We start from the raw sequence: 14,594 nt of genomic DNA, 5'->3' as shown, positions 1-14,594 counted from the left end.
ATGCGGAGACAGAGGAGAAGGGCGGGGTTCAGGGCGGGAAAGGCGAGCAGGGGGCGGGCCCGGGGCGGGCAGGAGGCGGGGCGGGCCGGCGGGTGCATGCCCCCCGCCCGCGGAGCCCGCCCCTCGGCGCCGCCCCTCTGCGCCCGCAGCGAGCGCTCTCTGCAGACGTCCGAAGGGTTAGACGTGCACCCTCCCACCCCCAAATAAAGGGTAAATGCGAGCAGTCCTGATTTTCCCTGGTCTTTCCAAAGGAGGGTGTCTGTTGCTCCTGTCTGAGTCCCAAGTGTAAGTTTTCGACCACTGGGCTCGGGTCAGCAGTTATCTTGGGCACGGTTTGCGGGAAGAGTGGCGAGTCTCCCACCGTTCAAAAGACGAGACGCGCCATGCGACCCCACTGCTTAAATTGCACTTTGCAGAGTTTGATCTGGACCTGTCTCCTTCCTATCTAGTTAGCTTGCTCCATCTTTTGAGGTCCTAGTTGCGACGAGCCGTTTGTTTTTAGGGCCGGAAAGATGATGCTGTGCGATTAGGTGCTTGATTTATTTGTTGCTGACCCGGGTTCAATTCTGAAGCAGCGCCAAGAGTGACTCCGAAACATGCCCAAAAGTAAACCGCTGCACAGTCCTTACCAGTACCCTCTGAAGCTTCTACACATTCCTTACCAGGACTCTCCATTTGTGCTTACCAAAACTATATCCAGAATTTGCCAAATATCCTCTCTACTTCCTGGGAAAATTAGAGAAAATTAGCCAGGTTGAGAATCCCTATTTAGGGGATACCTCAAAGCAGCACTACCCCAGCTATCTGAATGTGTCGTGACTGGGTTCACCTGCTCTCCCAGATGCTCTAGGTCTTGTTACAGTCTCCAGCGGGTCTCCCAGGAATCAGAGCCCTGGGGAAAAGGGACGTCTCCTTTCTGATGGTGCATTGCACCACAAGAAGGCAGGCGCTATTCCGTCCTGCTGCTGATCCCGCAGCAGTTCCTGCTCTCCGTGAACGTGGCTACCAAGGGCTGTGATCACAGGAGTGACTGGGCAGGAACTTTGAGCCTGTGGTGTGAAGAAAGAATGCAGCAGTTGGAGAACTAGGAAGAAGCCCTAAGGCAGAACCCCATTTGTTTTCAATTTTAAAGATGGTTACTGTCACTTTGGTTAAGACCAATGCTCAGGTTTATTGTCTTTGCCTTACATGTGGCTGACCCCAGTTTGAATCCCCACACCAGCATATGGTCCTTTGAGCATAAAACTGGGAGTAATCCCTCAGTATAGAGCCAGAAGTAAGCTCTGAATACTGCTGAGTGAGCTCATTTAATTTCTCTGATTTCCTTTCGAAGTATTAAATCTTTATAATTTTGGCTAGGGATGAATTAGCTGGTCAATAGACAAAACTAAAGCATGCAAGCCATAGCCTTTTTAAAAAAAATGTTCATCATTCTTAACCTTCAGGATTAAAGATTAATTGTGACTGTTAAGTGGCGAGGTAAGGGAATCTACTGCAGGCAATTCTTAATGGAATCTTTTAATGTCTAGTAATGACTTAACATTCGTTTACCAGCTCTGAGCAGTATTTAAAAATTTTTGCCTTCAGGTTCTAATATGTTAACTAATGACTGTGAGAGGAAGAATATTAACTTTCTTTTCCCTTTGCTTTTTATAAAACTTAAGTATCTTTGTATTGCTATTTTAATAAAATACATCCTTGATTTGTCATTCTTACCTCTGGGGACAATATGCTGTAGAATTAATTAGTCTTTATTTGCCCTTTGTGGATAAAAATGAAGTTATTAGAAAGAGCAAAAGCCAGTACAGCAAAATTATTAGGAGTAGCAAACCTGAACTTGCCAGCTCAGAACTATTCTGGTAGCTAAAGAAAGAAACTGGGGCAGCTGTACGAAATACCTTCAAAGTAGGCCAGATTTCTCAAAATATAGGGTTACCCTTTTTTGTAACAAAAACTTTTTATAACCATAACTAAGGAGTCTCACAAAACATTTTAGAAATGATAGCATGGAAAAAATCTTGCAGGGATAGGGGCAATAATACAGCAGATAAGGTGCATGGCTTGCAAGTGGCCAACCTGGGTTCAATCCCTGACATCTCACATGGTCCCCTGAGCACTACCAGGAGTGATCCCTGAGCATTGTCAAGTGTGGCCCCAAAACCAAAACAAAGTTAAACTCTACAATGTACCCATAAACTGATAACTTGATTACATTTCATACCACTGAGCCCCATCTCTACCCAGTACAAAGACTAGTTGGTTTTAAAAAACAAACAAACTTTTTTTCACCATCATTTCATTTCATTTCATCATCCTGTTATTCGTCGATTGCCTCAAGCAGGCCCCAGTAACGTTTCTTTCATCCTAGCCCTGAGATTATATTCAAGGCTCTTTAGGAGAATGAGACCCATCATTGTTACTGGTATTTGGCATATTTGGTACGCCACGGGGAGTTTGCCAGACTCTGCCCTTTGGGCAGGCTACATTCGATAGCCTGCAAGTTTGTCCAAAGTAGGAATGACACAATAAGATGTCATAAAAAAAAGTTCTGATAAGATGTCGCACGGCTGCGAATGCGGCCGCGCGGTTCCGGGATCTGGATTTTATAGTCTCTGAGTCTTGGCCGCTGATGGGATTACACGGCACCAGGGGGCCAGGTGGTGGGTGTGACCCCCGCCTACTGGAATTTGGAGGATCTGGGTGGAAGATGCTCGACTCCAATCCGAGTAGGCTTGGAGGTCTCGGCCCCGGAACCCGCGTGGCTTTGTCCCTCTGCCAGTACCTTCATGTGTGCGGAGAGTGGTCTCAGCATGGTGGTGGCTGGTCCTGGAGGTCTTCGGCTGCCGGAGCCCTGGTCGGGGCTGGGAGGAAAGCTCAACCCGCTCCCCTCCAAGAGGCCCCGGGAAGGAACACCCAGGCGCGGGGGCAGAAGACTGCACTGTTCTCGTCCGGGATCTGGATTTTATTTTCACCATCATCACAGTTAAATGTGGTTCTTCTTCGTCATGTCTTCCCATTGGACTTTTAGGATCAAGCATTTCCTGGTCAAGAAACAAAAGCAGAATCAGCCCATTCCTCAGTGGATTTGGATGAAAATTGGTAATAAAATAAGGTACAACTCCAAGAGTAGGTGCTGAAGAAGAATCAAGCTGGGTTTTGAAGGAGAGTCACACATGAGATGTGTGCTAGTGTGCTGTGATAAGCTGCCAGGATTCTGCATGCACAGCAGACAGAAAGGCACCACAAGTCTGAATCATGTTTGATTAGGGAATCCATTTTTCTTCTCTGTTTTCTGTAGCTGGTTGCCAACTCAGTAATAAATCGCCTGTGAGACTTGACAAAGAATTTTTTTAAATAAAAATTTGAAAAATCCCGAAACTAAAATCCCAAGACCCAGAGACTATAAAACCCAGCTCCTGGAAGAGAACAGCGCAGAGTCTCCTGCCTTCGCGCCTGGCTGTCCTCACGGGGCCCATTGGAGGAGGGTGGGTTGAGTTTCCCTGCCGGCCCCGAGCAGAGCCCCGGCAGCTGAAGACCTCTGGTTCCAGCCACAGCCATGCTTAAGACCACGCTCCACCCGTTCGGATGAGCCTCACGCATGAAGCAACCGGCAGAGGAACCCAGGTGTGAGGGACCCGGGGCATAGATCTCCAAGCCTGCTCGGATTGGGACTGGGCCTCCTCTACCCAGATCCCCCATCTTCCAGTATGTAGGCATTACACGCGCCAACTGCCCCCGGCGCCATGTAATCTCATCAATGGCCAAGACCCAGAGACTATAAAACCCAGCTCCCGGAAGCACATGGCCGCATTCACTTATTATCTAGTTCTTACTTTGGAGAACCTGGCAGGCTACCGAAAGTATCCTGCCCACATGGCAGAGTCTGGCAAACTCCCCCTGGCGTATTCAATATGCCAAAAACCAGTAACAATGATGGGTCTCATTCTCCTGACTCTGAAAGAGCCTCGAATGTGGCATTTCCTAAAATCTCAGGACTGGGATGAAGTAGACATTACTGGTGTCTGCTTGAGGCAATCGATGAACAACAGGATGACAGTGATACTTAATCACTTAATCACTTAACTTCCCATTAGTTGTCGATTTGCTCGAGCGGGTGCCAGTAACGTCTCCATTTGTCCCTGTCACGTGCTAGTGTAGCCCAATGGCATCTGTTCGCTCCGGGAACATGAAGGGCCTCAAACCGATCGTTCATGATCTTGACGAAGAAGTCTGACCATCTGGTAGGTGGGCGGCCACGCGGTCTTTTGACATCCCGTGGAATTCAGTCGGTAACAGCTCTAGTCCAGCGGTCGTCTTTAAATCTCATTACGTGACCAGCCCATCTGATTTTCGACACCTTGGCAAATGAGACAGCGTCCCTGATTCTTGATCATCGACGGAGGTCAGAACTCCGGATTCTTTCTCTCATTTGAGTGAAACGTGATATTCCAAGCATAGCTCTTTCTATTCTTCTTTGGGAGACCTGAATAGCGTTCTCATCTTGTTTGCGTAGGGCCCAGGTCTGTGAGGCATATGTTAATGCAGGAAGAACAGTGGAATCAAAGAGATGTGTCCGGAGCCGGAGGTTCTTCATCCTCTTAGCTATTTCTTGAAGGCGTTCCAAGCCGCTCTCTTCCTCCTGCGCAGCTCGGGTGCCAGGTCATTTGTCATGTTGAACTCTCGACCTAGGTACACATAGCTGTTGCATTCGGAGATGGTCGTTCCATTGAGAGCAAATGGGGCGTCAGTGATACAGTGACAATGAAAATCCCTCTAGTTGGTAATGGTGCAGCTTTTATTTATTTATTTATTTATTTATTTTTACCTATTAAGCTTGTGCCCACAGTAGCTTTTTTAGAATTTAAAATAAAATTTTAAATTCTTATCAGACATCTTATCAGAACTTTTCTTTATGACATCTTATTATCTCATTCCTACTTTGGACAAACTTGCAGGCTATCGAATGTAGCCTGCCCACAGGGCAGAGTCTGGCAAACTCCCCATGGAGTACCAAATATGCCAAATACCAGTAGCAATGATGGGTCTCATTCTCCTAAAGAGCCGTGAATATAATCTCAGGGCTAGGATGAAAGAGACGTTACTGGGGCCTGCTCGAGGCAATCGACGATTAACAGGATGATGAAATGAAAATGAAATGAAAATAAAATTATAATTGAACCATCATGAGATGCACAGTTGTTCATGATTTTCAGTCTTACAATGTTACAACGTTCCGACACTTTCAACACCCATCCTTTTACCATTGTACTTTTCCCACAATCAAAGTTCCTTATTACCTTTCTGCCTGCTCCCTACCCCCACCCTCTCCTCTCTCTCTTTCTGTCTCTCTGTCTCTGTCTCTCTGTCATTATCTCTCCCTCTACCCACCCCCCACCTACCTCACCCCACCCCCGCCCTCTGCTGTCAGATGGGATCCAGTGAATTCTTTCAAACCTTTTTTTTTTTCCCCTCCCGTTGATCGTCGATTTGCTCGAGCGGGCCCAGTAACGTCTCCATTGGAGACTTTGTTGTTACTGTGTCTGGCATATCGAATACTCTCGGTAGCTTGCCGGGCTCTCCGAGAGGGGCGGAGGAATCGAACTCGGGTCGGCCCTGTTGGCCGCTTGTAAGGCGAACGCCCTACCCACTGTGCTATCGCTCAAACCTTTAAAGAGTTTTAAAACTTTAAAACTTTGGGGGGGCTAGAGAGATAGCATAGCAGGTGGGGTGTTTGCCTTGCATGTGGCCGACCCTGGTTAAATTCTCAGCATCCCATATGGTCCCCTGAGCACTACGAGGAGTAATTTCTGAGTGCAAAGCCAGGAGTAACCCCTGTGCATCGCCGGGTGTCACACAAAAAAGCAAAAAAAAAAAAAACTGGGAGGGGTCAGAGCAATAGTACAATAGGCAGGGCATTTGCCTTGCATGCAGCAGGCCTGAGTTTGATTCTCAGCATCCCATTTGGGCCCCAAGCACTGCAGGAGTAGCCTATATATGCAGAACCAGGAGTAACCTCTGAGCGACGCTGGGTGTCGGCCAAAAACAAAAACCACTTTAAAACTTTTAAACCTTTACTGCCAACACTTTTCAGGCTCTTCCCAGAAATTGAAGAAACAAAAACCATTCCCAAACAGTTTCTATTAAGCAAACATCACACTGATGCCAAAAGCAGAAAGAGACATCACTGCAGCTTTTAAAGATCCCTCGTTCAGGACTAAAAAGACAGCTCAGTAGGCTGAGTTCATGCAGGACAGAAAAGTCTGATACCCAGAACTTCTAGGAATTACCCCATTATAGAGACTTAGAGCAGCCCATAAGTACTTCCAGGTGTCACCCAGAGCGCAAATAATAATAATAATAATAATAATAATATGGTCACGGTCCTCCCGTTATTCATCGATTTGCTTGAGCGGGCCCAGTAACGTCTCCATCATGAGACTTGTCGTTACTGTGTTTGGCATATCAAATGCGTCACAGGTAGCTTGCCAGGCTTTGCTGTGCGGGTGAGATACTCTTGGTAGCTTGCCGGGCTCTCCGAGAGGGGCGGAGGAATCAAACCCGGCTCGACTGGGCTGGCTGTGCACAAGGCAAATGCCCTACCACTGTGCTATCGCTCCAGCCCTATAATAATAATAATAATAATAATAATAATAATAATAATAAAGAATGCTCATTCAACCAATGAGAATCTCCTGCCTCGGCGCCAGGGCCCCTGGGGGGGGGGGTTGAGTCTCCCTCCCCACCCCAAGCAGAACCCCGGCAACTGAAAAACTCCAGAACCCAGCCACAGCAATGCTCAAGGCTACTCTCCACATGTTTGGACGAGCCTCACACATGAAGGAACCAGCAGAGGACCCAGGTATGCGGGACCTATGGCTGAGACTGGGCCTCCTCCACCCAGATCCCCAGTTTTCCAGTAGCTTGGCAGCCACACCCACAAACTGCCCCCCGGCACACCTTCTAATCTCATCAATGTCCAAGATCCGGAAACTATAAAACAACAAAAGCCTCTGTCCCTCTCAGAGAGTCCAGCAAGCTACTGAGAGTATCTCACCAGCACGGCAGAGCCTGACAAGCTACCCGTGGTGTATTTGGTATTCGATATGCCAAAAACAGTAACAGTAACGAGTCTCATTCCCCTGATACAGAAAGAGCCCCCAATACGCCATTGAGCTACATTATCAAGTGACAGGGATGGATGGAGACATTACTGGCACCCACTCGAGCAAATGGATGAACAAGGGGACGACAAGTGATACAAGTGATACGAGTGATAGTTCTCATTTTCACCATGACAACAAGCCTGCTGTGATGGAAACATGACCTGTTGGATCATGTGGCCACATTTACCTTTTCTGGATGCCAGGAGCAGCTGGACCCACATACAAACAGAATGAGGCAAAGGTTTTGTTTAGTTTTGTAGGGGGATATTGCTTGTTTTGGTTTTTGGTTTTGGGTGCCACACCCACTGGTGATGCTCAGAGGTTACCTTCTGGACTATTGATCTGGCCCCTTGTTTTTTTCATCTGTCTCTGCAAGACTGAAAGTTCAAGGCAAATTCAATTTTGTTTGAGGAAACATTGCAATTTAATAATTCTTGATATTATGTATCTCTCTGATCCTTTTTAAATAGAGAATTAGATCTTTGTGTGTCTCAATTCCAAGAGACAAACAATACAAGGACTGGAGAGATAATGCAGCGGATAATGCACTTGCCTTGCACACAGCTGACCTTGGTTGATCCTCAGCACTGCATATCTCCTGAACACCATTAGGAGAGAGGTACCTCTATCCCTCCAAGAAAGGCACAAAGTTAACCAGAAAGACAATACAAGGGTGTTTGCCTCATATGAGGTCTCTGCAGCAACCCTGGTTCCTCCTGCACTACATATGATTTCCATCCCAAACTCAATCCCAGCCCTGTCAAGCATTGCCACTGAGTACTGTGGGGCAAGGAAGGAAGGAAGGGAAGGAGGGAGGGAGGGAGGGAGGGAGGGAGGGAGGAAGGAATATAAGAAACACTTCTTGTATTTCTCCTCATATTTCTCTAAGTAAATTTCTCTAAATGCAACTATTTTACTTTTTAAAAAAATTCACCAAGTTTATGAAGTCTCCAACAAAATTTGAATTTTCTGTAATATTCCTATCAAATTAAGTAATTTCACATATACTACTTCTCACATGAACTGGTCTTTTATTTCATTTGACTTAGATCAGCTAGGAGACCTAGAGAAGAATTGTGATGTTGGGCAAGAGAGAGTACAGCAGGTAAGGCACTTGCCTTGTAAGCAGCCTCCTGGGTTTAATCCCTGGCACTGCCAGGATCCTGAGTGCAAAATCAGGAGGAAGTTCAGCCAAGTGTGGCCCCAAAACAAAAACAAAACAAAAAACAAAACAGCAAAAAAAACCTAAATTACGATGTCTGGTGATTTCTCTCACTGTGATCTATGTCTTCTGTCTCTAACAAGACTAGCACAGGCTACAGGAGAAGCTTCTCAATCTTGGAGATCCTCGGGAGGTAGAAGAGTCTTAATCCATAATCATCTACAAAGTGACCACAGCAAGGGGAAGTGGGCCCTAATTTCCACTCATGTTAGGGTTGTCACCTTTACATGACAACCACACAGAGTTCTCCCTTCTAGCTCTCAGAAGGGCGTCAGCTGCATCTCTGGGATCTTCAGAGTCAATACAAGCAAGGCAGGAGGGTTTCAGTAACCACACTTCTACCACATATTGTAATCAAAATCTTGTGCCAATTCAGATTTTCATGTTTCCAAGCTTACCTACTATATAAACCTGACCGATTACCTACATGAATCCGTCTTGATTCCAAGGGACAGAATCAATCACAATGCATATTATGGTGCTGGGTTAGAAACAGGGAGGATCCAACACACACCCTCTATTTTCTCTCCCTGCTTCCCTCTCACAGGGTCCCATAGATGTTCTTGCTGACTCTGCATCCATGACCTGCCAACATTGTTTCTTCAATGTCTGACCATTCTGATTTGATTTGCCTTGGACTACATGTTTCTGAAAGGCTAGCCAAATAGAAGCTGCTACATTCAAAATAGCACATATGACACTAGATAGCATCTCATTCATAAAAACTGGAGAATAATGAATTATTTTTGGCAACCAGTCACATCAGAAGGAATATTCCAGAAAGTCCCATGGTCCAAGAAACCTCTCCTTCATGAAAACTATTTTGGTTTTCAGTAATTAGGGTCGAAGGCTGAGAATAGGGGATAAAAAAATCATACAATATCCTCTTTATAAGAAAGAAGCTGCAGTTTTATTTATTTTATTTATTTTTTGCTTTTTGGGTCACAACCATTGATGCACAGGGATTACTCCTGGCTTTGCACTCAGGAATTATCCCTGGTGGTGCTCAGGGAACCATATGGGATGCTGGGAATCGAACCCGGGTCGTCCGCGTGCAAGGCAAACGCCTTGCCTGCTGTGGTATTGCTCCAGCTTGAAGCTGCCTTCTGTGACCACTGATACTGGCAACCATAGTTTACTATAATGGATTCATTGTAGCATTCTTTTAGTCAATTCTAATCCTGAGTATTAAGAGTACCATCAACTGTTGTGCTTCGTAAAGTGATGGTTTAGATTTTAACCCGTAACCACTTTTTCTAGGAGTTGAAATTATGAAAATATACTAACATTATAATAATCGATAGCACAGCGTAGGGCATTTGTCTTGTGCGCAGCCAGCCCAGCCGAGCCGGGTTTGATTCCTCCCCCTCTTGGAGAACCCGGCAAGCTACCGAGAGTATCTTGCTTGCCGCAATATGCCAAACATAGTAACAACAAGTCTCAAAAATGGAGACATTACTGGGCCCTCTAAGCAAATCGATGAACAATGGGAGGACAGTGACAGTGTAATAATCGAGAAAATACTGAAAAGAAAACTAAATGATTGTGCTTTTTAATGACTTATAGGACACATACAACTGGAATCGGGAGGTAACTAACCCAAACAGCGTAATGCTCAATACGAAGAAAAGAATGTGGTGTTGAACACGGGGAAAGGAGTGTAAAAACACATATGGAGACTGAATCTCAAAAGTTTGGGATGAGACTAGCAAGTTCTTTTGAATCAATTCCAAGTTTTTTTTGTCTCCCCCAAATACACCAATTGGAAACAGCAGCTGCAGAATTAGATTAGCTTGGGCATACACACAAATGAACATGCATATCACTCCCTTGATTACTCTGTGAAATTGAGTAAAACGTTGGGAAAAAAACAATAGAACAGAAAAAGGGCTAATAAGCAAATTCGTCGCTCTACAATTGTGATTTCAGGGTCCCTGACACAATTTTAGGAGATTCAAATTTTGGCAGTATTGATACCATCTATACCCTAAACAAAAGGAAAGTCTGGGGGATTGGGAGATGGCTCAGAAGGCTGGTGTACATGCTCTGCATGAGATAGGTTTGATCAGGCACTGCCTGAGTACTGAGTGACTCACCTGAGTATCTCTGGGTGTGGACTCTTAGCGAGAGAACAAAAGGACTGTAGGGCCAGACAAATCTAGATTTAAGTGCAAACATTGCCTCTTAGCAGTGTGATTCCAGAAAATTATCTGGTTCTCAAACTTGTGGGCAGAAATAATAGTAAACTTTTTTTTTTTTTTTTTTTTTTTTGCATTTTGGGTCACACCTGGCAATGCTCAGGGGTTACTCCTGGCTCATGCACTCAGGAATTGCTCCTGGCGGTGCTCAGGGGACCATATGGGGTGCTGGGAATCGAACCTGTGTTGGCCATGTTGGCTGCGTGCAAGGCAAACGCCCTACCCGCTGTGCTATTGCTCCAGCCCCAATAGTAAACTTTTTTGTGTGTGTGTGTGATAATAAATAAAGTTCATAAGAAGCTTTTTGTGCTAATGTTTTAAACAGAATATATCACTTTATCCTTTGTGTTATGTTCACATTGTACCATTATCACCACCATTGGCCATCTCCTTGGTATCTAGACTACAGTGTTGGGTTTTTTTCTTATTTCTTTTAAATCCTAATTTACAAAAAATAAAAAATAGATAATATACAAGTTCCCATTTAATCTTCACTGCCCCCTAATTTCCTTAATTTCCTTTTTATTAACACTAGTATTGTACATGTGTTTCAACAAATGAGCCAGGTTGATTGATATATTAACTTAAGTTGATTGATATATTATTAACTGAAATTTATATTCCCTTAGTTTTTAAGCCACAGTGTTTTCTTTTCTATTCCAGGATTTTTTCTATTCTATTCAGAATCTTACATTTAGTTTCCTGTCTTTTTATTCTTCTCTCGTCTCTTCAAGCTCAGATTTTCCTTATTTCTGCTGACAGGGACAGAGTTGAGTACTCGCCATATATATTTTAAGTATCAGTCACTTTTTATATGCAACATTTTGTGATTAAAAAGTATTAGCCAGATAGCATAGCAGGTAAGGCGCTTGCTTGTCTTGCATGTGCCTGATCCAGGATTGATTCCCTGCCAGGAGTAAGCCTTGAGCACTGTCACTCCCACAACATCCCAACTCAGAGTGCATTATTTCTTCCTCAGCTTTGTGGAACTCACCCCTTCCTTTCTCGTACTTCCTAATAGAGCTCTCCTACTTCCCCTCAAATTCATTTCTGCAGATAAATTGAATCTAGAAAATGGAGGGTGGGACTTTTTCCTTTTCCTGCAGAGTATACGTTCCCTCAGCCTGGAAACTATGGCTCCCCCAAAACTCAAGTGGCTGAGACCAGAGTGGTCTCAAGTGCATAGATGGCTGCTTTGAGTGAAACTGGGAAAAGGTTGTAAAGACTTTTACCAATCCTAACCTTCCTCTCACACTCAACTGGCAAATTCATGTCAGGCCAGGCAGGAAGTTGCTAACATTACAGTAGCTATCTCCCCCTATTCTGTGCCACCCCATTCACTCTGCTGGTGCTTGTTTGATGATTTGTCTCCCCTTTGCACGTCTCACTGGTTCTTCAGATGATTAGATTGGTAATTTGGTACCAAGGTACCAAATAATCTCAGTAATTTGAGCCAGCCAGAAGACCAATCAAAAGGTTGCTTATTTTCCAAGATGGCTGGAGTGATAGCACAGGAGGTAGGGCATTTGCCTTAAATGGGCAGACTGGTTGACCAGAGTTCAATTCCTCTGCCATCAATTCCTGCGCCCCTCTTTGAGAGCCCAGCAAGTCTTGCCCGCAGTGCAAAGCCTGACAAGCTACCCATGACATATTGGATATACTGTAAAATCTTATCACGCCAAAGGTTGTGTGTTCACGGGCTCACTGGATGACACTGTCTCACTGCCTGCGTTCGGTGCTCTTGAGCCACTGTGTGTGGCCTGGATCGGAACGGCTGTTGGCCAAGGGCAGACAGAATAAGAAACGAGGGCCAGGCCAGTCTATATCAATAGTAGTTTATTCCAATCCTCTTCACTCCTGTCTTTCTCTGCCTCCTTCTCTCCTGGGCCCCAATCTTGGAACCTCTCTCCTTCTGGCTCTGACTCTGGATCTCTGGAGCCCGAGCTCTCTCGCTTCTGACCCCCTTTCCGAGCTTACGTCTTAGTTTATATAGCAGTCACATAAGGCAGTGACATAAAGGTGGGTTGAATACTGACGAATCAACAAAGAGAGGTAAGACCACTCCTCCAGGAGATTAACTCAAGGATGAAATCTCATCTACAGAGATTACTTCAGATTACTAGGAGATCTGCCCAAGGGTGGGATCCCAAGAAGGGTGTGTTCTTCCCTCAGTTACTAATCTACTTAAATAGTTGTAATAAATCTACTTCTAATATTTCTAGCAATGTCATTCTGTATGAGCACAGTAAGAGATATAAATTTAGTTTGGTTCTTCCGGAGAACATCTCACTATACATTTCGCAGTCCTCAGGCCAGGTTAATCTTCCTAGCTCCAGCAGGGTCCTAGTCTCGTCGTTACTTACTTTTGGATCATGACAGCATTTGTCCATGATCATGCCCTCAACTTATAGTTGAGTATCGTGGCTCTTTGGCCTGGCCCATTTCGATGTCAGGGTAGCTCACTGCTTGCCCTGGTCCACTCAGTCCCTCGTCGGGACCCTGCTTTTGGGGTGCTAGGAACTAAGGGCAACTGAGTCAAGAAATCAGATGCCCAGGAGTAAATATTATTCGGAGTCAATCAACTCCCAAGTTACAAAGCATAATATTAACTGTCTTCCTGTGTCCACACAGAAAGGACATTGCTTACAATACAAGTTCAGTGTCCTTAGATGGGTGTGAGCTGACAAACCTAAGCTACCCGAGGAAGGACAAAAGAGTGTTATCCTACAGATATACCAAACACAGTAACAAGTCTCACAATGTTACTGGGCCCGGTGAGCAAATCGATGAACGGGAGGACTGTGATAATGACAGTGACTGGTGAGAACACCATCTAGGGCTTCTGAACAGGCCAGAAATCGATGTAAATAGTTTTAATCTTCTCTAATTTCTTTTTCCTCTTCCTCTCTCTAGAAATCTAATAGAAACTAGATGTTAAGGATATTTCATTTCTTTCTCTAAATTTAAGATCAGTAAGAAAAAAATTTAGGGTGAAGCAGACAGCAAAGTTGGAGGTAAGGGAATTGGCAAAGAATATCAGGAAGCCAGGGATCAAATCAGGGTGGACCGCGTGCAAGACAAGCGCCTCAACCTCTCTCTCTCCGGCCCCAGCAAAATTCTCTTAAAATCCTATTGCACTGGGGCTGGAGTGATAGTACAATGGGTAGGGCTTTTGCCTTGCGCGCTGCTGACCCGGGTTTGATTCTCAGCATCCCATATGGTCCCCTGAGACTGCCAGGAGTAATTCCTGACTGCAAAGCCAGGAGTAATCCTGGTGCATCGCCGGGTATGACCCAAAAAGAAAAACAAAATCCTATTGCATTATTGAGAATCTCTGACGAGTCCGGGAGGGTCGCAGTTCGTTGGCCGATGCGGATCAGACACAAAGTGGCCCGAGAGGCACAGCGAGAAACTGTCCGAGTCTGCAGGTTCCCAGCAGGTGGAAGCCACGTTGCAGTCACAGCCGTCATGCCCTCAGCCCCGAAATACGACGTGGCGCCTCACTTGACGGGCTTCGCAGTCGGGGGCACTAAGCCAGCCGCAGACCACTGGATCTACGAAAGATGCGCAGCGTCCACTCGGCTGCTCTCTTCCTCCCGGCATCCCGCGCGCGCAGGGCGGGGCGGAAGGGCGGAAGGGCGGAGTCACAGAGGGGCCGGCCCCGCCCATCGCGCCAACGTCTCTGCGCAAGTTCCGGGCGCTGGCTTCTGGCGCTTTCGACGCGTCTCCGGGCCCGGCGGCCTCCTCCTCTGGCGTCGGCGTCTCTGAGGCCAGCCTCTGGACTTGGTTGACAGCAACGACGAGAAAGACAACCCGTTTTCGGCTCTCTCTCTCTCTCGACGGAAACGAGCCGGTTGGCTTCTCTCTTGGCGTGTGAGGCGTCGGCGGCTCGCCGTGAGTTTCCTGGGGCCGGGGTCGGGCCGGCAGGTCCCTCAGCTGTGGGTGAGCGGGACAGCGCCGGACTCCCCAGGGGACAGGCCGGCTCGGGGCGTCGTGGCTGCCGCGAGCGGG

At 46.1% G+C, this 14,594-nt stretch overlaps 1 protein-coding gene and 1 non-coding gene across 2 annotated transcripts; one reads left to right on the top strand and one right to left on the bottom strand.

The window, feature by feature from the left end:
* Positions 1–3,005: 3,005 nt before the first annotated feature.
* LOC130032086 (60S ribosomal protein L39-like) lies at positions 3,006–3,137 on the top strand. Its single transcript, XM_056123687.1, has one exon. It carries the CDS (start codon positions 3,006–3,008, stop codon positions 3,135–3,137), a length of 132 nt encoding a protein of 43 aa, XP_055979662.1.
* Positions 3,138–7,266: 4,129 nt separating this feature from the next.
* LOC130032235 (small nucleolar RNA SNORA1) lies at positions 7,267–7,401 on the bottom strand. The gene has a single exon (XR_008793785.1). It is a non-coding gene; the product is annotated as a small nucleolar RNA SNORA1 (small nucleolar RNA).
* Between the last annotated feature and the right edge of the window lie 7,193 nt (positions 7,402–14,594).

This window comes from Sorex fumeus, unplaced genomic scaffold (genome assembly GCF_029834395.1).
Source record: "Sorex fumeus unplaced genomic scaffold, SorFum_2.1 ptg000047l, whole genome shotgun sequence".
Taxonomy (NCBI): domain Eukaryota; kingdom Metazoa; phylum Chordata; class Mammalia; order Eulipotyphla; family Soricidae; genus Sorex; species Sorex fumeus.
The sequence above is the reverse complement of the archived record's forward strand: the minus strand, read 5'-3'. Positions and strand labels throughout refer to the sequence as shown.

Excerpts from the sequence above, each read along its gene's own strand:
- LOC130032086 (XM_056123687.1), top strand. The coding sequence starts at position 3,006 with ATGTCTTCCCATTGGACTTTTAGGATCAAGCATTTCCTGGTCAAGAAA.